The sequence below is a fragment of the Malaya genurostris genome, chromosome 2 (assembly GCF_030247185.1).
Source record: "Malaya genurostris strain Urasoe2022 chromosome 2, Malgen_1.1, whole genome shotgun sequence".
NCBI lineage: Eukaryota > Metazoa > Arthropoda > Insecta > Diptera > Culicidae > Malaya > Malaya genurostris.
The window spans coordinates 208,418,078-208,446,056 of NC_080571.1; the positions used below are offsets into that span (position 1 = coordinate 208,418,078).

At 36.7% G+C, this 27,979-nt stretch overlaps 1 protein-coding gene across 1 annotated transcript; it reads left to right on the forward strand.

Moving 5' to 3' along the window:
• The first annotated feature begins 852 nt into the window (after positions 1-852).
• Positions 853-18,064, forward strand: LOC131427310 (NADH dehydrogenase [ubiquinone] 1 beta subcomplex subunit 10). Its single transcript, XM_058590381.1, has 5 exons — positions 853-983; positions 1,045-1,141; positions 1,531-1,666; positions 17,585-17,724; positions 17,811-18,064. Exons 2-5 carry the CDS (start codon positions 1,054-1,056, stop codon positions 17,942-17,944), a joined length of 498 nt encoding a protein of 165 aa, XP_058446364.1. The 5' UTR covers positions 853-983; positions 1,045-1,053; the 3' UTR covers positions 17,945-18,064.
• The last annotated feature ends 9,915 nt before the right edge of the window (positions 18,065-27,979 follow it).

The window sequence follows — 27,979 nt, forward strand, 5'->3', positions numbered from 1 at the left end:
AAGTTCTACAAGTTTTTCTTTCTCGTTCCGGTTATCGAATCCCAATAGTTGAGTACTATGAAATCAAAACTGAGAGTCATCAATATCATTTTGGTGTCAGTGGTGCTCTGTATAGGTGAGTGTGTTTGTTTAGATCAGTGATGAGTTCCATCTTTACCATCGTTTTACGGATTGCTTCTTAAATCATGAGCTGATGAATAGAAGAAAATCAGCCTCATGAGCGAATTTTCGTCACCTATGTGTAGAATTTTCATAAAAAATACATAATGAGATTTAAATTGAACATGCACTCAGATATGTGAGATACGGCTCAAATAAAAGAACAAAAATGATAAGGGAAGGTTTTCTGGTTCGAGATGCAACAAAGAACATCAGGCATAGGAACTAAATGTACGGGCCTATCCAATACATATTTTCGAAAGAAAATCAACATAATCGCCCTTATTCTGAATAACGTCGTATCGATTTTACGATCGTATTTCATTTGTATTCCTAATAACGCTAGCAAAATCAAATGTAGCTAGGATTCGATCGAAAAATCAATACGTCGTTATTCAGAATAAGGGCGAATGTTACAGATATGCAACTACTGTTCTGTTCTGTTATTTTTGTTTTATTAATTTCTTGTCTCTCCAGTTCAGTTTTGTAAATAATAAAGGGGAAAAAATAGTGCTGATAAGTTTTCAATGGAAATTTTATAAATGTATTCAAAGCAAATAAACGACATTTTTTATGCTCATTTGTTACTTGGATTTGATGTGATTTGAAGTCGAGTGTCCAAATATGAAGCAGAAATGATTCAAATAATCAACGAAAATTGTAGCCGTTTTGTTTCGGTGTTCTGTGGAAGTACTAGAGTGTCAATCAAAACACTCTGAAACCTTTGCTTAACTCAAACGTCAAACCGTTCAACGAAGTAGCAGTAATTTTCGAGTTCTGTTTAAGACCGTGTCTGCAAGTCCTAATAAAAATATATTGGAAAAGTAGTTTTATCAGTTAAAATCACTTATTTGAAATGATGACAATATTTTGTTCTACTTGTAGATACTAAAAATGCCTGAAGCACCGGCTCGGAATCCTTTGGATAGATTCTTAAATGCTGTCGATTCCGTCATCGATGGACCAGTAACCTGGTTCCGAGGTAAATTTTATTGTATTATTCAAAAAATTTCCACAATCGTTTATTCATGAAATACTAGCGTTAGTGCCACGGTAGTATTGAGCCAGAATAGCTTCGATCTGATGAGCTCGGCGGAAATATCAAATCCTACGTTACATAATTGTATTCTAACCTTTCGCTGTTTGTTTCATCGGCATTAAAACCTAAACAAATGGAAGAAGTAGGGTAAGATAGGCATTATTTTCGCTGGAGTAATGATTTGCGAATAAGAGTAGAGTTTAAACAATGAAACAATTGCACATAGTTTTTAGTATTGTAGATTTCATCATTAAACAAGATAAGAAATATTCAAATGAGCCCTGCTTTTGACAATTAATTACTTAACAACTGGTTTTACTCCTTTTTTCTAGAAACGGTTGTTGAACCAAACCGCAAAAACTACGCATGGTACCACCAAAAGTTCCGTCGTGTTCCAACCATTGACCAGTGCTATACCGATGATGCGGTCTGTTTCTTTGAGGCTAATATGCAGTTCAAGCGAGACAAGTGAGTACATTTTCTCTATCTAATGCAAATATCCAAGCTTCACCCTTAAAACTTATATAGTTTTTAAAACAAAGTGATATAATTATTTCATAATAGCAAATGAGCGATTTTGTTTGCATGATACGATGTTTTCTGTCAAAGGAAAATTGGTAACAGCCTCAACTCGACTAAAGCTGTATAATAATTTTCATCAGATTATTAGTCACACTGCACAACTCAACAAGATTAATACTTATAAGTTTTTTTTCTTCAACGGATATCTTCATTCATTCTGATCCGTATTTGTTTATTGTGACCAAAACCGCAAATTATACAAAAGAAAGCATGAATACTGATTAAAAATATATTTTAATCCAGCGGAAATACTAAATAAGAGTAAAGTTTTATTATTCCATAAGGCCAAACTAACCGCGAATCGATCGTAACAAGCGAAACAAACAAATGTGCATAGCAATGTTTACAGATGTGGGATTTTAAATGCCTAGCTGGCGTTTATTGCGTAATTCAATAGAAGGTTTTTTTATTGCACACGATTTATGAGGTACGCTCGATGTAAATATTGGGGGGTTTCGGTAGCTTCGTGAACTTGGGTAGATTTGAACAATTGACGCATTAATTTAGAGCAACAAGAAGAAAAATAACACAAACATTTGATTGACATTTTTACATTGAACATTTTGTTTTCGGTTTTCAAATTTTGCTAAAATAATAAACGTCGCTTATAAGAATTGCAAAATTGTATTAATTCTACGGATCACGAGAGATGCTACAATACGCCTAAATTTATGCAGTTATAATTATTTCGGACTGTGAACTCGCTGTTTATTTTATTCGATAATGACTTCTAGTATTTGTTCCTAGTATTTGGAGTATAAAATGCACAGGTCATCGAATGGGATTCAAAGATATGGCTGAAATTCAGTTTTCGATTATTTTTGCCATAACTGTCGTTGACATTTTTTGATTGGAACTTTTTTGGATAATTGTAGTAGGAACTTTTTCTTTTCATTCTTTTTGTAAAACTAGCTCTCTCAAATGAGTTTCTCATGGAAACTTGTTTTCATACGTAACTACGTAATGGGCGAGGCTGGTACATGAGATTTGATCTAGTTTAAAATCTCATTTTTTTAAATCAAATACAATCAAGTATTCAAGAACGATGGCGATATAATTTCTATACAAGTTACCATTTTGTCCATCTCTTTGCACAATTGACGGATTTTCGAAATTTTATTGATATTTTTCATCGACCCATTACCACCGTGTATTCTCGAAAGCTTAGAAGTGAAATTGACGATTGTATTTTTCGAAAATTCTTCACCTTGTAATTCCGGAAGTCGGATGAAACTTCATGGAAATCTAAGGGATGATGAAAACTTTCATTTGAATCTAAACTAATGAAAATCGGTCGAATCGTTTCCGATGAATCGAAGTATGTTAATGTACCATTTCGTAGATTTTAGTCACTAATGCTGGTATTCCCGGAACCAGAAAGTGATATTACCGAAATGAGTTTTTTTGGTCATAAATTAACAGTATCTGTAAATAAGCGTATTCTGTTAATAAAATTTGAAAAATCTGCTTCTTTTTGCATGATCGCTTGTGTAGCAAGCAACAAATTTGACCTACAAATTGCAACTGTTTTGAACCTTGTAAAAAATTTTTTTTCCTTCTTTTACTTCATTGCTTGAGGTGGCGGTTGAAAATATTTAACGCTTAACCCAGTAGATCCGGAACCGAAAATCGGATACAGATGAAATTCAGGTGTTTGATTTTTTTTTATTTAAAAGATATTTTTATTCAGGCCTATTTGCTTTACGTGGCCAATTGAGCCGATTTTTTAAATAAATTTTTTAGTATTGGATTTCGTTGTCACCCTTTTTCTAGGGGGAAAAGAGCTTCCATTTCTCTCCTGCGTGGATTGAGGGGCACTTTGTTCGTCTCGTCATCCCTTGCCGCATCGGTGGTATTGTTGTTGATTTCCGTCTTCTTTTCATTTTCCTTACTGTTCGCAGTCTTGAGTTCGTTGCTAGTTGCTGTAGATGCGCCTTGTTGTACATTGGTTGCAGTTGCTGGTTGGTTGAAAGGTAAGTTGTTAACTGCAGCTGGTGTACTTTGTTCTATAGGGGATACTGATGGTTTCGTTGAAGGGGATGTTTCATTGTTGTTGGTGGCTGTCACAGGTGTACTGGGGTTGGTGTAGTTTTCTCCTTGTCCAGTTTATCATATGGCTAACCGTAGTGAACAGCTTTTTGGCAATATTGACATGTGGCCATCTGATTGTCATAGGTAACAAGTAATTTGCACAGGATTCTTGTATCCTGGCCGGAAGTCACATAAGAAGGTATAGGGCTCTTCAAGCGCATGTGTAACAAACGTTCTTCCACTTTTATTTTTCGATAGAGAGAATCTCTCCGTATTGGGACATAGTTTTGCGAATATAAGGACCGATGACGCTTGAAGGAAGATCACGCACACGCACTTCTATAGCACTATCTTCCATATATACTGGAATGTTGTTTTCGTGCTCCACGTAGCGCACATTTTTATTGTCTTTTGCGAATTGAATTGCATCCAACTCTTTACAAAACTGGATGTTTTATTGCATTGAAGTAAATGTACACGTTTAATGTCAAGATGCATTTGCTCCTTAAGCAAACCTTCAAGTTCTCTTATCGAAGGTCGAATTTTGCACTGCCTGAAGGCAACAATAATTGTATTCTTTCGTGTCGGCGGTAGTTTTTGTTCGTTTGGTTCACTCATTTCGAGGTCGTTCTATTGTTCACTACACAATACTGTACTTGGTTTCTTCCGTCCCGAACGTAAGCGGTTTTCTGACTTGGATAAGATCTGAAAGCGAACTGAGGGGTTTGATATTGGGCCTTAAGGCTTTTAATTAGAATCTTAGTACAGGAAAATCGGTCAAACCATCTCTGAGAAAATAGATTCAGTTCCATTTTGGCGAGTTTGAAAACTTTTTGTGGTGCTTCCGGAATCAAAAATCGGAAACCAGGATAGCCGGAGTAAATTTATAATTCCGATACCGAAAGTCGTATCCGGAAGTTTTGTATGGGACCATAAGAGCTTAGCTTGTGAAAATTTTCTATGACGTCTTAGAACCTTTTATTTACTTCTAAAGTTGAGAAAATCGGTTTAGTCAACTCCGAAAAAAGTGAGTTTACAAACATGTTACAAATACACATGCCCACAGATATTTTGCGTACTCGACGAACTGATTCGAATTATATATGAAACTCGGCCCTCCGGTCCACGGTTCAAAGATCAATTTATTTACATTCTTTTTTCTTTCGGTCGCACTTATCGAAAAATTGCTAAGATTTTTCGTAGCCGCAGCTCTGTGTTTTACTAAAATCACACACCAGTAGCAGACATTCGTAGCCGCACCGTGATTCTGGTTTATTGAACGCGATTGAAAACTCCTGGTCATGGGTTTACGGTACTGTTTTTCAAACCCACGCTTCGGCGTTGGTTTTCGTTTTCTTTGTAGCGTGTATTAGATTGTATTTGTAGCGTGAGATTAGCACACTGTGTGCATCGTTCGTAAAGGCGTCTTGTGTTTTCTTCTTCCGTATCAGCAAGTACCGGTTTTGTATCGTCATTTTAGATGATGTTTTAAATGTGTTGACACTGATCGCCCTGTAATTGCGGAACCGGGAGTCGGATCCGAATGAAATTTTACGTTGTAGAGTGTTAGTCCGGAGATAATTCGACTATTTCGTAAGATAGAAAGGATTGTTATCCGTACTTTGACGACTCGACGCGTCCACACAGCGAGATTTTCACTTGTAGTGCAGTGAAAAGAAAGTCCATTGGAATATAAACGAAAATTAAGTGGCAATATAGCCTAAATTGCTGTGCCATCAAATTGGCGTCATCTCAAATGAAATTTTACAGTAGCTTTGGAGACAATGTGAATTCAAGAGTGGTGAAAATCGGTTCAAGTTTCCCCGAGAAATCGAAGTGAGTTCTACTTTTGGAGTTTTTCTTTATTACTTTCGGTGCTTCCGGAACAGGAAACTGGAAGCTAGTAGTGCCAAATTAAGTTTACAAACTATCAAGTTCTGTCAACTAGAAGAATTTATCAGTCAGCTTCGTGGGATTTGTACCTATTTTTATGAGGAACACATCTTTATTTTCTATATAGGGGTGCAAATCAGAAACTAAAAAAAAAACTACACGTAGAAATGTGGTCAGGTTTTAAACACTTACAGCTGAGTCTATTTTGTATCAATTATTAATATTATTTCATCATTTGATAGGAAATATTTCTAAGTTTCGATTTGAATGTATCAAGCCACGTATTTTAGATTATATATGATTGAAATTTTGATTAGTAGCGAGCAGTGTCCTATTTGGCTGCTAAAAATCTTTGGCATACCGGATTTCCCTGCCATAGACGATGGTTTTAAAGGAGTAAGCGATGTATCAAAGGGAGTGCATCGCTCTGATTGGTCAATCGATGCAAAAGCGAAATTATAGCTAACGTTTCAGTCCTACGCATAGCATTCTAGAGGTAGGTTGTTGTTAGACAGCAAGACAAAAAGTGCCATAAAACGATTTGAAGCTTTAATTGGTATGCTCTGATCTTGTGTCATGCAAGCTCGGGTGAAATTCCATGCTATGTCGTTTCCCCATGAGAAATTGACAACTACCCCTGGATAATTTTTGAGTGCTTAAGACTAATTTCTAATTTATATTAGATGAACTCGATTAATACTGAGAAAAAGTTTATCGCTTCATTCGAAATCTCCGAATGGTAGAGAAACTTAACGCTAAAAAAACTGCTTGCATACAAAACTTGAACACAAGCTTGGCAAAGAGAAGCTTTATTATCGAAATCGCAAGTATGTACAAAGATAATTGCATAATAATTGCATACATGTGCGATATTGGTGTAATTTCGTCGGCTATAAAACAAATGCAAATCAAGACAAATGATGTTCGGTGTTGGTTCGGATTGATTGAACTTTTTTAATGGAGATCATTAGAAATTTCCTTGTTCCACATCAATGGCTCAAACAACCCCATGGGGCTGATCCTTGTAGTTTTTGACCAACGTTTGTGAAAAAAAACTCATGAAACTGAAAATGTGCCTCTTATTTCGCTATAGTGCCGAAACCGGAAGTCAGATCCAGTTTAAACGCGTTTAAACTTTAAGACCTTTCATTTGAATTATGGTTTATGAAAATCGGTTAAACCGTTTCCGAGAAAATGGAAGGCACGTTTTTTTCTTTAATTTTCACATATTACCCTGTAACTCCAGAACTAGATGTCGGATCGGGATGAAATTCAAAGGCAGACTATGGGACTATAAGACCTTTTTTGAATCTAAGTTCGTGGGAATCGGTTCAGCCATCTCTGAGAAAAGTGAGTACATATTTTTGCTACATAGATACAAAAGGCATTCGGCCCTTCGGGTCTCGGTTTTCACAGAGATTGTATAGCCTTTCTTTTTTAAAAAAGACAAACACACTTCAATTTTTTGCACTTATCATCTTGTGATTCGGGAACAGGAAGTCGAATCTAAATAAAAATTTGTAACTTTCTTTGTGATTTTAAATCCTTTTATTTGAAACTTAGCTTGTGAAAAACCATCCAATCATCTCCGAAAAAAAGTTAGTGCACATACAAGAATGGCATTTATCATATGCAAGAACGCACTCTAGCAACTCTTCACACGATTCAATCAGGGCTATCAAAGAGAGACGGATATCATCTCAGCAACAAAAAACCGGCATGGTTAATTTAACATATAATGGACATCAGTGCGAGAGCGAATTCCTCTCGATGACCCGTCTGAGCATCACGCTGCTATGGGGATTCTCTCTGAAGCAACAAACGGTCGCTTATTCTAGTTTTGCGATCCGATTCTATACGAACACAGAAAAATTGCGATAGAATCATTCTACTATTGCCGCTTATTCTAACTATGTGCATATAAGCTTTGTATAAGTTCGATTCATCGATTCGATTTTCTGCGATAATTGTCAACTTGCGATTCTCTCTTGGTAAATTCCACACAGCGCCGATCATTGCAAAACTGTATCTGTGTTGGTAAGGGCCGTGAAATACTCCGAGTGTGAGATGGAGCGAAGAAATGTAGAAAAAATCTTTCACGGTTCATGCATTGATGCCTATATTTTTTGCATCCGAAACCGGGAGTCGAATCTGGATAAAATTCTGGAATTTTGTATAGAACCACAAGACCTTCCATTGGAATTTAAGTTCGTTGAAATCTTCCCAGCCATCTTTGAGAAAAATAAATACACAAAAATACACACATAAACACACACAAGAATTTTGCGATCTCGATGAACTGATTCGAATGGCCTATGACACTTGGCCCTCCAGGTCTCGAATCAAAAGTCATGAAAGGTAAAAATTACTAGCTGCTAAATAAATAGAATTGCTAACGTAAACGTCCCAGTTTTATATAAACCAATAAGCAAACGTAATGTTTGGCACAAACTTGAGCAAACGTTTGAAGATGTTCATTCAGGATTATCAAGAATATATTCTTTTAAATATTTGTTCAATTTGTTGTCGTGAGATCAATTGAACCAAGCAAGCAGAAGTTGTTGCGCTGTCCATCTTTTATTGAATTGCCCTTTTCAGCGCCTAAAGCAATGTATGGTAAATGATCAATCCGCATTAGTTTTATAAAAACCACACATACCACAACTTAAAATAGTAATAGTTATAATACTTATTCTTTAGATCGATCTCACATCGAGATGTTTAACAAAATTTAATTATTTACACATGAAAACATATGAAAATTGTGGCAGTTTTAATGTCACTGTGGTCGGTCGTATCTTTCAAATCGAATTTGTTTCGAAATCTTTCGCACATAGCGAAGTTAATGCCATGAGCACGAAAATTGATTTTTATGGAGAACGTTTATTTGGCCGACTTGAGCTAATAATCACTTTTCTCCTGGTTTATTATACCAATAAAATTATGATGGAACATTCCATGCGAATGTAATCCATCTACATCTGTGTGTGTGTTTTGTTTCACAATTTTCACAATCATCACTTCAATGAAATTCCTCACTATGAATGAAGTCACATATTTATTGTAGCAATTTCGTAAGTCACATATTTACCTAAAACGTAAAACACAAAATTTCTTCGGTTATCACATCTCACACTGACTGTCAGAGCAACCAAAACGTTGATTGATTAAACACCAGGACAATACAGACTATCTATTAATTTTCCCAACAACAAAAAAATCACTAAATTAGATAACAATTTTTTACATATTTTTTTCCCCTTTCCATTCATCCGATTCCGGATCACCTCTTCTCACTGACGGCATGTAGAATCATTCCGAAACTGCATTCGATACTCGAATCGATTGGTTGTTGGATATTTGGCTGGCTTCGTCGGTTGGTCCAGCGCCAACTGCACGCTCCATCGTTTACCGTCGAACCGGTGATTGCTGTTCGATTCGGATCCGTGATGTCACACTTCACAGTCACAGTCGCTGGGCGGTGCGGATTGTGATCGAATTCACTTCCTGTTGCCGGACAGCCGAGGCGCATTTTGATCGATATGTCAAAATGCTTCAATTAAAAATAAGCTCTAGAAAATGCAAATCTTTTTTGGACGAATTCCGACGGTTGAAGTTATTCGATTGGCAAACAACTACTATTACAGAAGTTTGTTCACCATGTTGTTCAGAATTGTGATGATCCTGATCAGTATCAGTTTGAATAGATTACCGCTTCCCAACCGGAACATACTTCGTTGCATTGGAACAAACTTTTTGACCTTACATCCGGAGGTGTTTTTGCTATATTTGGTATATTGTTTCGGATTATTGCTGCTGCTACCCATTTGGGACGAGCCGAAGGAGGGACTGACTGGCACGGTGGAACCTTGATTCGATGGCAATCAAATCGAAAATATCCGCGTTTGACGGCAAACTACCTGTGGGAGGCAATACGGAACGTTAGCAATTTATAACTTTACGTCTTCGACAGTCCAGTTGCTTCGTTCCACTCACGATTAATAGGATTCCGTCTTGTCCATTCACCGCACCGTATTGGCGTGTTTCACTTCGAGAGGATGCGACGGGGAGCCAGCTGCAAGCGTGCAAGGTGAAATGCCGGAATTATGGGCGATTGGTATTACGCGCGTTATCCCGCAAACCACGATCCGTGGCAGTGGAGCGTCTGCCAACGACTGACCACCAGTCGAACCATGCTCTCCGAATTTTAGTTCAACCCTGCGGTATCGCAGTTCAGTGCGGTTGCCAATAGTGGTTCAATTCAATTCGTCTTTTGGCCAAACTTGATGAGATGTTGACTTGTTTTGACGTCATTTTGAAAGATGACGTTTCGATGGATATTAACACTCCTAATACAAATCCTCAAAAAAAGTTGGAACGGTAACTTTGAGCTGTCATAGCTCAGCTGTTTTTCAACGGATCTCAATAAATTTTACACCCTCGAAGTTTGTACAGTTCGCAGATTATTTTAAGTATGTCATTATTGACAATCGGTTATGAAAAATCAATGAAAATGTGATTTTTCCCGTTCCAAATTTTTTTTTCACGCTCAAAATATGCCCTATCTGCATTTATGCGGCACCAGCATTGTGAATAGAATTTTGAGAACTTCAACTTTCTCGCGTCATATCTTTGTTGTTAGTCAACCGATCTTCGAAATTTGTTCACCATTGGAATGGTACTAGTTTCAGAAATAAAAAGCACTAAAACATACGTAAAATAGAGTTGTCTACCTAAAGTTATAGAGAAAACTGTAAACAGAAGACCACAAAAAGATGGGATTTTTTACAATGGTCGTAAATATCTCTGAATTCAAAGCGATGACCTATATGTTTTTATACATCATTGGATTGCTAATAAAACCAGTTACAAATAGGGGTAAACTAGCAGTTTTTTTATATTCAAACCATCTAAAATAAATGACAAACACTAAAAAATTTCAAATGTTAGTTATTTTTACAAAATTCTTAGAAATTAAAGCGGTGACGTACACTTTTTATGTGTGTATGTGTGTGTATATATGTATGTATGTAACATTTTTTTGTACTCACTTTTCTCAGAGATGGCTGAACCGATTCTCACTAACTTAGATTCAAATGAAAGGTATAAATGTTTTATACAAAGTTCCTGAATTTCATTTCGATTCAACTTCCGGTTCCGGAATTACAAGGTGATTAGTATAAAAATTGCAATTTCAAATTATTTGATCACTTTGCTCAGAGATGGCGTGGCAGATTTCACCAAAATTAGGTTCAAATGAAAGGTCCTATAGTCCTATATAAAACTCCAAAGTTCCATCAGAATGCGACTTCCGGTTTCGGGATTATAGGGTGAAGTCTGTTGAAAATGAGTACAGTCACATAAAGTGGCGAAACAAAATTCTAGACTAACCGCGTGACTATTCCAATCGGTAGTAATTATCAGTGGACAAATGGAATAAACCGGTTCTGGCTATCCTGATTCCAGGTTTCCGATTCCGAAAGCACCGGAAAAAGTGTTAATTTATTCCAAAATGGATCTCACTCACTTTCCTTAGCTATGGATTGACAAATTTTCACAAATGAATATAAGTTCAAATAAAAAGTCTTGTTGTCTCATATTGAATTCCTGAATTTCAGCCGACACCAATTCCGGACAACCGGTGGCGGAATTACAGGGAGAAGATTATTAAAATATTTATACCGTTACTAGCCGCTTGTGAGGAATTCTGGCAACCGTCAGAAGGCTGGCTGCATTCCGGCTGCTGTCAAAATTTTCCAAGCGAAATTGCGTCATTATCTCGCCGTACGTGTCTTGTTTATTTCCATCCTCCGTCTTTTTTATTTTTTTTTATTCGACTTCATTTGACATTCGTCAATCCCGCATGTACGTACAAAAAACGAATCTTGAGACGAACAACAGACTTTACTACATTTTATTCATACGGCCCATTGTCTAGCAAGCTATTTGTGCATCCCTTCATCACAACTGCTTTGATGAAGAGCGAAATATAAATCAAGCAATGTTTACAACAACGGCTACAAAGCCATCGCAAGAATTAAGAATTTCCGTTTTATCTAAAAACTAAGAATCTATTGGTGAAATTCAAATTATGAGTCTCTAAGAATTATAGTTTCTATTGATTGCAAACGATAGAAGTATGAAAACATATTTTGATACAATAAAATATCAATTTACGCACCCACGACTTTGCGCGTAAATTGAGGTTAGAGTGTATACTGAAACGTTGAAGGCATAACAGAAATTTTAAAATTTCCGATCCTGCACCGATTTTTTAGATTCTACGGAAATGTTGAACAAATTCAAAATTGTAGTAGATATCAATTTGTATATTTTTGTATGTACATAAAAATTATTTGGATCTATGTGTTCATTCTTTGGTACAGCACAAAAATCGAAAAAAAATCGAAGCCTCCATTTTTGAGTAAATTGTAAATAAATTGATTTCAAAATATAAAACCAGTTTTAATCCACCTAGAGGTGTAATGATGCCTTTCTCATGTACATATAATATTGTGGTATTCTACTCAAAAATTTTCTCTTCGATTTTAGAAAGAAACTAAGAGATTGTTTATGCATAACATACAGAATAAAACAGTGCTTTGATTGCGTAAGCCATCCTTAAGAAAATGAAATAAGTTCACTATTATATGCACTTCCGGCACCGGAACCCGAGAACCGGTATAATCAAAGTCGATTCGTACTGTCACCAACTAACATGACACACAAACTCTTCTAGTACGTACCCTATAACTCCGGAATCGAGAGTCGGATCCGGACGAAATTCAGGAATTTCGTATAGGATCGGAAGACCTTTCATTTGAATCTAAGTTTATGGAAATCGGTCAAACCATCGCTGAGAAAAGTGAGTGAGATCCATTTTGGTATATATGACCACTATTTCCGGAACCGGATACCGTGAACCAGGATTGCCGGAATCGGTTTGTTTAGTTACCTACTGATAATGACTATCGATTTAGGTAGTTTTGAGTCCAGTTTAGAAATTTTTGTACGTTTTTTGTTTCGCCGGTTTAAGTAGCGGTGTACAATATTGAACACACTTTACCCTATAACTCCGGAACCGGAAGTCGGATCCAGATGAAATTTAGGAATTCCGTATGGGACCACGAGACCTTTCATTTGAATCTTAGTTTGTCGAAATCGGTTCAGCCATCTCCGAGAAAACCTAGTGAGATTATTCGACACATACACACACAGACATACATACACACACACAGACATTGCTCAGCTCGATGAACTGAGTCGAATGGTATATGACACCGGGCCAATTTTCACTGGTCGGTTTTTCAAGTGATTGCATAACTTTTCTGTATGAGAAAGGCAAAAATTATAAATTATATTAATCAATAACGTAACTGTTCTGGCTTGAAATTTTATGGCAATATATTTCCGCTGATAGAAATTGAATGTATTTCTACCCATTTTTTTAGTTGTTTCGAGAGAATATATAATTTTATTCATCAAAACAATTTTTATGATAATGATTCTAACAATTTAGAACCAAAAATGTACAAGTCATCGCTTTCATTTTTTTATTTATATGTTGAAAATTTTTTTTTTGTAATATTTGTCAATATTTACATTTACACTGTATATTTTCAGGTTGTTTTTGATGGTGCAAAAACGTCAGCTTAGCATAAATTGTAGCTGGGTTGACTAGCAATCGAATAAGGTATAAAAACATATAGGTCATCGCTTTGAATTCAGAGATATTTACGACCATTGTAAAAAATCCCATCTTTTTTTGGTCGTCTGCTTACAGTTTTCTCTATAACTTTAGGTAGACAACTCTATTTTACGTAGGTTTTAGTGAATTTTATTTCTGAAACTAGTACCATTTCAATGGTGAACAAATTTTAAAATCGGTTGACTATCAACAAAGTTATGACTCGATAACGTTGGAGCTCTCAATATTCAGTCGCGACGTTGATGCCGAAGGAAACAAAATTAGATAGAAGATAGGGCATTTTTTGCGCTTGAAAAAAACCTGGAACGGGAAAAATCACATTTTCATTGATTTTTCCTAACCGATTGTCAATAATGATATACTTAAAATAATCTACGAACTGTACAAAATTCGAGGGTGTAAAATTTATTGAGATTCGTTGAAAAACAGCTGAGCTATGACAGCTCAAAGTTACCGTTCCAACTTTTTTTCGGGCTTGGTATTTGGAGTGTTAATAAGTTGGTCGGCGATTTGTTGAAATTGGACCCAGTCGGTGCGATAATAGTTCCTCCGAGGTTGGATAGGCACTGTTTCTGGTGAAGATCCCAACGTAAATATTACTGGAAAGTGGTCGAAAGATAGCTCGTTAAAGACAACTGGAGAGCTGTCTATGACGATGTTGCTGATAAATATATCCAAAATGGAATGAACTCCTGATCTGGAAAGTCGCGTTGGTTGATCCGGAGCGAGGATGTTGTACTGTCCAGCTTCGTAATCTTCGGTAAGTACGAATCTGTTTCGATTCTGTCTTTTGTATCCCCACAGCTCATGCCGTGCGTTCAGGTCCCCAGCAATGATGAATTTGTTCTGTCGTCTAGTGAGCATAGCCAGATCTCGCTTCAATGATGTTTGGTTTGTTTGGGGCAGTACGCTGCAATGTGATGATGGTTCCCATCGTCGTTGTAATCTCAATTCCAATGGCTCGTATAAGTTGCAATTTAAAGGCAGGCAGAAGCCTGTGCTGAATGGATCGTTTAATGGCAATGGCAACTCTGGCAGTTGTTCTGTCGAGCCTGTGAATCCTGTAATTGGAAATAAAAATAGAAATTTCAGGTTTAAGATGAGTTTCAGTTAAAATAGCAATATTGGCATTATTTTTCTTGAAGAACGTCGGATAACTCAGCAGTTTTGCTCCTGAGTGAGCAAGCATTCCAATTTACTACAACCAACTCATTATATTGCATATTCGATGATGAATTTGCCTAAGGCGTTGATTTGATCCAACCGCGCTCTGCAGTTTCGTAGTTTTGTTGTCATTGTTTCAAAAATGACGATCAGTTGTTCAGCAGAGAATAAGTCACCAGAGTCATCCTTTGCTTGTCGTTGATTATAGCCCCATCCAGAAGAGATTTTTGAGGAAGATTCTTTTTGTGATCCAACGGCTGAACCTTTTGGATTGCTGCGAGGAAGTGGCGGCAAATTGGGAATATCCCTTTTCGGTGGGAGCCGTGGGAAATCAATTTCATCCTTCTGTGGAACAAATTTTTGTGAACTCAGCACGTTTGGGACACGATTTGCTAGTAGATGGATGTGAAACGTTAGCTATAATTTCGCTTCTATTTATAGATTCGCGTGCTTCCAACAGCTTCGCTTTTGCATCGATTGACCAATCAGAGCGATGGGTTTCCTTTGATATATCGCTTACTTCTTCAAAACCGTCGTCTATGGCAGGGAAATCCGGTATGTCGGAAATTTATAGCAGACAAAATAGGACACTTCTCGCTACTAATCAAAATTTCAATCATTTATAATTGAAAATACGTGGTTTGATACATTCAAATCGAAACTTAGAAATATTTCCAATCAATTACGGAAATAATATTAATAATTGATACAAAATAGACAGGACCAAAAAGCCATCTCTTTATTTGAAACACATTTCTATGTGTATTTTTCCTTGAGTTTCTGATTTGCACCCCTATATAGAAAATAAAGATGTGTTCCACATCAAAATTCAAACCGAAACATTTTGCTTAGGAAATGGTCTTTGTTGAAAACCAAAAATTGAATTGTGCGAAGTAAAAACAATTCCATGACATGTTTCCAAACGTTCCAGACAGCGGATTATTTTTTGTGTAAACGACATCTTGAAGCCAGTGTAGCGATAACAAAAAAAAGATGTTCTATATCCTGCTAGACTTTACCTATTTATCTTTAACGCCGCAGTTGAGTTCCGTACAAAAGGTACAAACCAACAAATCGCCCTCCCACAGTTTCTCGACTGTGTTTGCCGGCGGTGTGCAGGTAAATAAACAGTTAAGGACCTGCTAACTGAGAGTGTTTATTTACTGCAGATAGAATAAATTGTTACTCGTTCGGTTCGGCTTCCCGAAACAAGCAATCTGGTAATTGTTGTGTCGTGAACCAGCAAAAAAGAAATACTCCTTTCGCAGTTATCTGTGAATCCGTGTGTGGTTTAAAGAAAACTCATCAACGCTTTGTTTTTTATTGCCTTTACCCGGTTTAGTAGTTATGTGATACCGACAGTTCTCAGGTTTTGCTATTTCTCATACGTATTTCGTCATATCCTACTTGCGTCATTCATATGGCCAACCTTCGGAATTAAGTCGCGGGATTTTGAACCATCATTTATTAAAAATTCGCGTTCAACTATAATTTTCATTAGCGGAGGACTTCTTAAAATGCAAAGTTAATCGCTGTAAAGGCATGAAGTTCGAATTATTGTTGGTTCCAATTATTAGATTATGAAGTTATCTCTGTTATTAGTAAATTGTGGATGAATCGGCTGCGAAGTCTGTTGAAAAAGAAAGGCCAAATCCCACGAAAGGAATGTTATGCCAAGACTTTGCTTGGATTACAGCCCAGATTAAAGAAAAAAGTATTTCCGTTTCTTTTCGCTCACTTTAGCTGTCATCTTTTTTCACTCGAAGTGACACTTTAAGGTTTACAATATTGCCTTTTACCGGGTTTTGCGGATTTTACTGAAGACGCGAACTGATGTTTGACCCGTTCTGCCCGGCTAGGAAGAAGATTGATCGGTTACCAAAAAAAGACGGATTGGCCGATGCCAAAATATAGCTTCTCTGTAGCACAAATCTGTTGAAATTGTAAATCACATCAACTGATTCAAACATCAACACGTAGTTTGGAAATCCGGCGCAATGATTCACTCGATCCCACGCGCTGGTTCCATTCCAGTTTTTACTACACTCTGATTTTAATTCAATATTTCCCCCGTCAAGCTGCAGTGAATTTCGGACCGCGACCATCCGAATAATTTGATGATCGTCTTAACATGGTAGAATGGATTTGGGATACTTTCTGCAGTAAGGTAAACTACAAATCCAACTTAAATCATGCCGAATCATTTACATCAGGCAACTGAAAATCGTCAAAGCTACCCTATTTCCAACAACTGTTTAACTTGCGTGCAGCACTAAAAGATTGATTGATTTCGAAAAAAGAATGTTTATTTGCCAGCTGTCCAGTCATCAGTGCCTATTTGACTGGAAAGCGCAATCCCCACTGACGATATTTTCAACCGTGAGGCCGAGGCGATTTGTTTTCTCGAGACGGTGTTTTTGTATCAAGGCAACTAAATTTTACGCGATTTTTCCATTTCGGCCGTCCGTGAATATTCAATGATGGAGCAAGCTATTCATTTGAATGGCTGGTTATAGCTGCATAAGCGATACCGATTACCTCTTTTAGTATGAGCTGACTCGATTCGAGCTCTATCTTCATGATGGTCGAATTCAATTTACAATTTCCTATAAATGCGATGCACTCATCTTCACGGATAACGAATGGATTGAACAGCCGAAAACAAAGAACATGCTTTGAGTTTTATTCCTGAACACGGTTTCTTCAAATAATTCTATTTTGGAGTTGAACATAGTCATAGAATAATCTTCGATTCACGGTACGTATTTCAAAGACTTATTCAATACAAGTATTACCTATTTTTGACTGTCTTAGTTAATCGTTTTTGCTTCGATAAAAGCAACTGATTTCAAGTGTTTGAATGAAAAGTGGTATAAGCGATGATTAGTAGAACTGGCTTTCCCGTAAATAATATCGAGTATCACAAAAATCAAAACAACAAAATCTTTCCACATCAACTCGAACCACCGATCAATTCATAATCTGTTTTTCTTTTCGTTCCTCCACAGAATGGTCGACAACGAAATTCTGAACATCCTGCGTCTACGCTTTGAAGACTGCGTTTTGTATGAGCAGCCGGATCACATGAAAAAATGCCGCCCGTTTATGGACGTGTACGAGAAAGCTGCCGAAAATTGGTTTATCAAATGTAAGATTCTCGATTTGTTTTTTTTTTTTGTTTTTCTTGCAATATACTGTAAGTCACAAAGTCCTTAACTGCTTTACTGATTACAGACGGTGACCTTGGAGGTTATGCCAACGCTAGGACCTGCTACATGAAGCAAAAGCATCGTATGATCTGGGAAAGACGCCACGGTCCGGTCGGTTCCGGAATGAAGGATTCGGATGACACTAACGTAGAGCACTGAAATTTCATTGCTCAAGATTGGGGAAAGACTCAGTGCTCAGTGGGGATCCTCGTTGCTTAGAAATAGTAGAGCCTGGTGGTAAAATCGTTTTGAAATTCTGTAAATATAAGAAAAAACGAATCTGTTGGAGTATGTTTTAATTACTAGAAAGAAACTTCGCGTCTTTACTGGTTTTCATCTCGTGCTAATCGGATTTGTTGATGACCTTTTAAAGGTAGCGCTTCGCCGTGGTCAAGCGAAGTTGGCTACCCATCCTGGGTTTTAACGCACTTCACCCAAAATTGCGAATACTTACCAACTTCTGCTGATGGTCAAAGAAACACAACTTTTTTAGCTTAAATATTTCAAACAACTTATATCAAACAATAGGGGGTCGATTTCTAGACCTCGTCAACCCCATAGTCAGTTTTCGTTTACGTCGACCCCCGCAAAAAGGATATCGACCTCAAGTGGTCTATATCGACCACTTTGGGAACCCCTGTTTGAAAGGATGTATGGACTCAAATTTCAAGAAAATATTGAAAGAAAAATTCATGCTTGCTCTTTTGAATTGCAATACACTGAAGGCTTTTTTTACGCGGTTTCTTTTTACGCGCCTGTTTTACGTGGATTTCCGAAATTACGCGGATTTCCAAGTTTCGTGTTTTTTTTTAGTTTTGTCTTAAAAATGCATGAAACGTCGAGATGTTGGGTTATCCCGAAATTTTTTTTAAGTCAACTCTTTGACACTTTTCGATTTTTTTCAAAAAAAATGTTCAGATTACAATAGATCTCGACGTTTCATGCATTCTAAGATATTCGGCATCAAAAAATTCAAGTCTAACAAGTTGATTTTTTCAGATTTTTTTTAGATTATACCAGATCTGGACGTTTCATACATTTCTCCCAAAGTCGATTTCTTCAAAAAAAAATTAGCGGTGCGTATCCCCCGCGTAAAAAGAGATCTCAGTGTACCACATCCAAATGCACTTCACACTCACACACTCTTAACACTTCACATAAAGTCTCTTGAAACGTTTGTACCAACTTATTTTGAGAGAAAAGCCATTCAGATATAATGCTTTTATTTTACTTCCTTAGGAAGTTGGGATGTTTCCGAAGCGCCGGTTTCATGTAGTTCCGGTACGAAGTTGAATTGAAAATTTGAAGTCCTTCTACATAAACATGACCTCATTAGCCTTGTATAATTCCAAAACATCTTTCGAGTAATGGCACGAGGCTGATTCTGATCAGAAAAGCGGACCACGTGACTAATGATCGTACCGGTTATTACAAATAGAGTGCTTTGCTTTCTACACGAGCAAATTGATTCAGAGCTGCCAACTATTTATTTTAAATATCTGTATTTGTCGCAAAGATCCACATTGCACATGCACCATATTTTTGTCGAAAAATGAATTGAAGAATCCAATCAGCGTGGTCACCACGAGATAGCGTTATGGTGATTGTTTTGACATATCCCATGCATTTAGAAAAAATTTTGACGAATTTTTCAATTTCCTTGAGTTTGAAAGAATGCAGATGGCAAAACCTTACAAATATGGGTAAGAAAAACGATTATTCACGTGTTGTCATCAAACATATGATTTCAAATTGTCCTATACTCTTGACAATCTCGGATGAAATTTGAAAATTTCAGTTCACATGCAGATTTGAGTAAGATGATAAAACATGAGTAAATAGACTAGTCATGAAACTTTTGATCATAATTTATCAATTATTCTCAAAATCCAACCCAAAAAAAACAAAGAATATCCCAGTACCCAACCTCACTTCTTCGAATTTGATATTTCATCTTACGATTTCTCCATAAATATCAATCGAACATACCACGGAAAGTTACAGAATCATTAATGATCGATTTTTTTACCAAATTTTCACACGTTTTTGTATGTTAGTATTCGATTCATAAGAAAAAAACCGTGCATTTTGTTCGAATCTTCAAGCAAAATCTAAAAATTATCACCATCGCTTAGTTCAAAGCTCGCCACTCGGGCAGCGCACCGATCGCAAAAAAGTTGGTTGGTTTCTTCAATATTTAACGCGTTGATGAATTTTTGAAATTCGTCAAAAATTTTTCTAAATACATGGGATATGTCAAAACAATCACCATAACGCTATCTCGTGGTGACCACGCTGATTAGATTGTTCAATTTTGCAGACAGACGAGCGTATGGAGGGGTAAGGGATAAACAGTTTCGGAAAATCGTTTTATTTTTACATTTTCTTGTGGTTTAACATTTCAAAAACTTTATGTCAAAATTTCAAATCAATTGAATGATTCAGTGTTACCAAAAATATTTTTTGTGAATTTTTTTAAACAAAAATTTAAACGCGTTTTTCTGAAAACCAGTTTTTCGAAGTCCGCGAACACGATCCTGCAAAAACTACGTCTTTCCAAACTTATTTTCTTAAAAAAAAATTATAAAATAATTATAATTCTCCATAAAAAATTACAAAAAAAAAAGTGTATTTTGATTCAAAATATCCCTTACTCCCTCTTTAAAAAACATTTTAAATTATACCAGAAAATGCCTTCGCATAATACTTTGACACTGTGGGTGAAAATTTGTGTAAAAACTGGTTCTGTGATAAAAAAAATACCTCCGGGCCACGTCCAGACACCAGAGAATGCTCAACGAGTTCTATTTGCTCTTGTGAAAGGTCCCGCGCGTTCGGTTAAAAAACATGTGGCTGCTCTTCAAATGCCTTAACTACAAGTTTTTAAATAGAATATGGCGTCGAAAGTAGAGCAATTGTGTGATGTTGCAATGAAAATCAGGATCTGTCAGTGAGGAAACTTGCTAAAATGGATTTCTGTTTATAGCCTCAAAATCAAAAACTGGCGAAAACCAAATCGCTGGCACGATTTATCGTCTGCATACAATTGGCTTGAAGCGGAAATTTTTTTATTCTTTGGTTCAATTTTGCTGTCAGTTGCTTTTTTTAAACCATTGTTTCTTCGTGCAGGATCTCCAACTCCAAGAAAACTGTTTCGTGAGAATATAATTGAACTTCAATGGACAAGATTTTTTTATTCGAAGGAAAGTGCATAGAGAGCACAACGCTTGGAAATGACCATTTGCCAGACGAGCTGCTTAATATACCCAAGTAACCATATGCATTATATCACTGCACGTTTACCACTCTATTTTTACATTGTTAATGTATAATTACACGAATCCTACATACTTTAAAGCAATGTTCATTTAATTTGCATTCAAAACGTAACTGAGCATTGTTTTACAACAACCTTCCGCCGTGCTGTATATCGACATTCAATGCTATATTTTGGAGCAACGAAACTTTAATAATAACTATAAGAGTAATAATCCTATAAGAGTCCAATAATCGCCCTTTTCAGCTTTATAATAGCATTGTAAAAACATGTGTAACTCCGTTGCATTTAATCAAATTTTACACGAACTTTTCAAGCTGAATTCATGTAAAGTTATAATGCGTCGTGGTTACTTGGGTAGTAAGAAGTACAGTCTAGAGCGCTTTACTAGATGATTTCTAAGATATCGAGGTGGTTGTCGAATTCACTGGTAACCACTCAAGCAGACGAATTTTAGCATGAAATCATGCATAGTTTGGACACAGAAAAAACCCTTATATTATAAACGAATTACAAAATGGCAACAGTTGCCTTGGGGACCCCCTACCGAACGACAATCCAGTGAAAATTTTGCTTGAATCTGATCCGTTTGATACTAAAAGAGAAGAGCACAGAGATCAAACGAGACCGATCAAATACAGGGTGACTCACGAAGTATTAGTGCTTCGAGTTGTGGGCGAGTCACCCATCTAACTGGAAGTTTGGATAAAAAGGAACTAACTTGGCTTAATCAGCTTACGAAGCTCATGAATTGTAATTATGCATACTTATATGTTCGTTAATGCATTGTTCAGCTTCTATGCAGCGAGACAGTTCGCTCGGGATTTGTTCTATACTTTCATGTTGCCAAATGTTCCACACGTACTCTTAAGCAGTGAGAGAGTTCACCCGAAACGTGTTCTGTACACACTTAAAATGGATTACCGGTATGTACCTCGTAATCCATTTTAAGTGTGTAAAAATTTTCTCGGGTCGCACCACGCATCCAGCCGAGTGTGTTTATTTTTTCTTTTTTTCATGAGTTGTTGTTTAGGGCGCGTACCACGTGTTCGTTTTATTCGGAGTCAGAGTAGCCCGCGTCTAGGTTCAAAACGAAAACGGTATTAGATTAATCTTTATTAGGAGTTACTATGTTATTTTTTTTTATTTATCTGGGTCTCGCATAGCGTTTTGGCTACCTGGGCAGCCATGGCCACCAGAAGGCTACCAAAATTGATTCAGTTACGGTTGTCAAATCCAATTTGACAAAACAAAGTCGCCTGTATCCAAGTTAGCCGAGCGTTTTCATCTTCTCACCTTCGCTGAAAATGTCAAAGATTTCAATGTGGAAAAATCCTGGTGGATACGGTTGTATCGTTTGAGTTGTATTCCTGGCAGCGGTGAGGCAGCCGGTCACCAGAATGTCTGCCAGCCATATTTTTCCAGCTGGCAGCGTTTAGTCAGCCGTCTGGCAGCCATGCGTATGCGGGGTCGAACGGGTCTAACCAAAGACATTATATTAACAAGATATCCAGCTCTCACATTTCCCGAACAAATTATTGGCAATATCCTTTTTTGCGAGTGTGACGCCCTCAGGTGAGTCCGCATCGAATATCGTACATAGAAGTATGGGAGAGAAATGTCCTGCGCGCCGAAATAGCATCACTGCGCACCCATACAATTGACATGATATGTTAAATGTGATGCCGACGACACAACCTGCCACTCGTCTATCGAAACTGTATCGCAAATTGAACTACCCCTCAGTAACTGGTAATGTCAAAATGAAATCGTTGGAAAAACTATTGAAACTGGTAACACAAGATGATGATTTATTGATTTTGAATAACAGTTATATCACCTTGGTTACTGCATATTGAAGACTTGAGAAATGTAAACAAATACTAACTACCTTGAAGGGATTAGTTGCAAGTTCTCCAGTTTCATCGCCTGTTAGAGCCGTAGATCGATCAGTTTAATCAGATTGAGGCTTTCTTGAGCGCTGATTGGGGCTCGAACATGCGAAAAATGTCTTTTGAACCCAGCGCAATCAGATTGCCGTATGTGGCCAAGATTTATTGTATTGGATAGTTTCAATGTATTGTCGGTATCATAATTTAGTACACATAAATTATAAAACGAAGTAAAATCGGTATATCAATACTATTCTACGAAATGCAAAGAAAATCGAATCAAAATCACTTTAAGGTTTGGCTTTATTTTTTAATTCTTTCCAGAGAAGCACGTCATCGGTACAAATACAGAATTTATATTTGTTTTTTTTTTTTCTAATGACTAATGACTAAAGTAAAACGATTTCAATTGTTCGCCAAATCATTATTCATTCGTCACTTCTTTATTTGTTCCAAATCGTTCATACTATTTCCTTTTTTCAGTAGAAATATTTTTTCTATACCACCAATAGCATTCTTCGTTGATTTATTGTCCTTAAATTGTGTATTTCTTCAGAATAATTAATGAGTTTTTATTAAATTGAATTGATTCACTTGAAAAATCACGTAAAATGGTTTCAAATGTCAAATTGTATATATATCACGTGACGAAAATGAATGTTATACGACCATCCCCTAAAATGAATAGAGTCATCACATTGACCAAATGTCAAACAATCTACGTGAATTTCCATTGTGAAAAACTCGATTTTGAAAATAACGAACAGTGGCTCTCAAATTGTAAGTAGTGTAAATATTTGCGAGAAATGTTATTTAATTACAATTTTTCACTAAATCGACCGGACCATTCCAGTATAAAAGTTTCCATGTGTTAGACTGGACTGAGTGCCTGCGTGAGTCCGGAAGTTTGCCCGCTCCTGCCGAATGCTTCAAATGCCGTTGGTCCACCGAAAAACGAGTTCAAAATCGGCATGAAGCTCCAGTGTCTAACCATGTAATGCGACATCAAACTGCATCGGTAGTGTTGGGGGAGTTCTCGGATCTCGACTTCGGCTTCGGTTGGATGGCAGTGACAACAAAAACGGTTTCTGGAGGCTTATCGATTTGAGACGTTATTAGTTGCTTTTTAAGCTATTGAAATTATATGCTAATGTTCTGAAATAAATGTTTTATTTTTCATGGTATTTTGCATTTCATAGATTTATATAAAAATCTGAAATCTCCCTTTTGACTTTAACCAATATATAAAATAGTAATTCTTTGGTATCTAAATTTGATATGAACTGATAGGTAAATGTGATATGAACAGTACATTACATTTTACCTATGAAACACGTAACTTTTACTGGATTATACATTAAACAGCTTTTAAATGCCAGTCCATTAAAACCTACGTGAAAAGTAGGGTGGAAAATATTCACATAACTTTTCACGTAACTATAACATGATTATTATATTGAGTGAACTAGTTCGTAGCAACTTAAACAGTGTTGCTCAAGAACATTATTTTTATCATTATCAAGGGGTCGCAATATTTCTGGTAATACCATGTTCACATTAGCGCTTATATCACTTGATATACCGAGATGATATGCATATCACGTGGGAGTGTTCACATATGATCGAAATGATATCGTTTGACAATCGAATTGTCATATTGAATGTTACCATTAGTAGTAAGATCAATAATATTGCTTTTCTCTCCTACAATTCAATCAATAATTGAAGTTTTGCAATCGGCTCCCTGTCACGACGCCATCTTGATGAGATCAAAATCGGAACTTCAAAATCAGCTAATTGCAAGTAAACAAACAAACAGCAATACATTTGTTTTGCGCGTTTACCTTCTTTAGTGCACGAAAATTAGTGAATTTTGGGTCGACTCTCTCACAATAACTTGTCGGTTTACCTAAAATACAGCAGGCAGTGTTTTGGGACATCAAGTGGAGATAATTTTCACAATTTGAGAGTCGCGATGAGTGTCAAAACTTCGCAGTGTTTGGGACTCGAAACGCGAGGGGCTCAACGTAATCGGTATACTTTTAAATGGCTGGTGCTCACATACCGGTGTCACTTGATATCTGCTCTAATGTGAATATACTATAACTGATGGTAAATCGCTCACGATCTCTTTTTATTCTGATTGTCCTTCGAAGTGCCTGGTCGTGTCGTCGGTGATGCCGTGCGATGGCGTTGCTAAACTGAAAATTGATTTCGCTCCAAGCTGACAAAGTCTTCTAACTATATAGTTATGCAAGGAAATTTTGACCGGGCTTCATTTTCAGTGAGCAAAAAAAAAGGTCTCGCCACCTATCGTATAGAGGCCAAAACCGTTAAGATGAGATGAGATCTGACAAAATCTTGGAAAAAAATTTGCAAAATCTGGCAAAAAATCTGGTTAGTTAGAGTGTCTGGCGAAACGAGAAAAATCTGGCAACCTGCAAAGCTGCTTACGGCCTTTTGAAAAATCAACCGAAAAACAATACTTTAATCCATTGTGTTGGTTTCGCGTAGTGATGTCTGATTTTTCGTATTAATCGATTACTAGGTATTCGATTAATGAAAGAGGAGTCGATTAGTGTAATCGATTACTATTAAGCATTAATCGATTAATGCAATTAATCGATCAAATTATTCTAAACAGAATCTGAGCTGCCAAATGAAAATGTGTTGAATATCAAATATTTACCATTAGTGTATCATACAGTAAGAAAAATATGAGAAAATGTGGTTGAAATGTCTAGAAAATTCAATAATATCTATGATCAAACGGATGGAAAAACATATGAACATTGTAACCGACGACACGACCAGGCACTCCGAAGAAAAATCTGCATTAAAATTGTCCGTTGACGATTCACCGACAGTTACCATAAATATAGCGACCCCTTGAGAATGATCAAAATAATCTTCTCGAGCAACACTGTTTAAGTTACTAGGAACAAGTTACCAAGAAACCCAAGAATAAATAAACAAACAATTTGAGAACGTATAGCAGATTCAGCGTAAGCGTAAGCGTAATAGGAATGAAAAGAGAATCAATTTGTCTTTAAAATAATTAAAAACATTAACCAATGTTCCAAGAAAAGATGTAATGGCTAACTAAACTTTTACCTTCTACCAGAGGAGTTGGGCTTAGGCATCTGAACAATGCGAATCACCCAAGTCTCTGGTATGTCGGAAAGTAGTGATAAAGGTCTTTTACCATTTACTATCCGAATAGCCGGTTCGGATAGTAAATGGTAAAAAACCTTTATCACTACTTTCCGACATACCAGAGACTTGGGTGATTCGCATTGTTCAGATGCCTAAGCCCAACTCCTCTGGTAGAAGGTAAAAGTTAAGTTACTAGAAGATTTCTGCTTGCTTAAAATGACCCTCTGTCACGTCTCACTTTTCCGTTCTATATTTTCACATCCTTGCTCTCTCTTGAGTACTATCATTCTATAATTTTCATTGTCTGTTTCTACAAAAAAAATGATCTCTGGTTAGGAGAATATCACAAAAAAGAAAAAAGAAATATTGACTACTAAACTTAGTCGTTCAAAAAAGAAAAAGAGTTTTATAAAACTTTTCAGATATTTTGCGTTGTATTGCTATTTCTGAAAGATTATTCCCGTGCTGTGCTTGGAATCTGCGTTGATTGTTGGTACGTCATGTTTCGTATTTGGTAACGGTCCGAAAAACTGGTTGCTTATCTGAAGTACTCGATTTCTGTGGTGATCTAGGCCCTAGGGTTTCAACGGCATATGAAAGACGAGAACACAGTGAGTGATTTTAGAACAGTTGCCAAAAGAGAAGACAATTCGTATAATTGAGATAATTTACAAAGGATGTGAGAGAGTCGTTAGTCGTAGTTCTAAACACTGTATCCTCTGTGACACTTGGGTGAATCAGAGAGCACTAATGAATAGGGATCAACCAATTGCTTCAGCCATTATCACTGCAAGTTATAATAAAGAACAGTAATGAATTACATATTTTCCATTTTTAATATACTTGGTTCTTTATTTTTAACTAACCGAATCAACCCCAGCTTCAACGAGGTCTTCCAGCGAGGGGAAAAATGATAGTGAGTAACCACAAACGAGTTCCATATCCACCAATAAGTTCCCATAACTTCTCTTTAGAGGGCAGAGTGGCCAATCGATCTACTGCTCAGAAACTTAATAATGTTGGAGCACTTTTCCAACTTATCGCGAGAATACGAACCAATTTAAATTTTCTGCGATTTGCGAAACGATTCGGAATTCATTTTGTATACATTCATTTGGTCTTTGATACACAGTAACCAAGGTTATAGTAACTATTATTCAAAATCAATAATTTATCAACTTGTGTTGCCAGTTTTCGAAAATTTTCAGGCAATTTCGTTTTGACATTACCAGTTACTGAGGGGTAGTTAAATTTGCGATACAGTTTTGAATGGCGAGTGGCAGGTCGTGTCGTCGTTGTAACCGTGGGCAGAATCGATCAAAAATCATTATTTAAATTGAAATTCGTATTTCCTTGAATTTTGACAGATGAAACTGGAACTCTCATTATATCAACATTTAGCCTTAGGTTGCAGACAGAGTGAGCGCGAGAAGCTGAGCCGAGCTTGGTGTTGACCAAAGCAGGAAACGTACTAACAGCAAAACAGAGGGACCCTGGCAGAGTGAAAGTTGAGCCGATTTCTCACTTGTACTCTTAAAGAGTCCTTTCGATTAACTACTAGTATCATTCTCGCTTTTGATTTGCCAATGTTAGTCACCAGCTCGGCTTTGTTTCTCGCGCCCACTATGTCTGCAGCGTAAGGCTAAACGTTATCTAATAAGACTGTGAACCATTCCGCGGTTAACTTTAACTTTTGGTTGATTTTGTCGTGAATACGACTTACTTTACTATGGGGTGCCTTTTCAAAATTTACCCTCTGATAGAGTGATAAGTTTTTGATCGTGAATATCTCTTGTTGTATCTAACGAATCAACATAATTTTTGCTACATGCCATCGGAAATATGATCACAATTTCATGATAAAATATT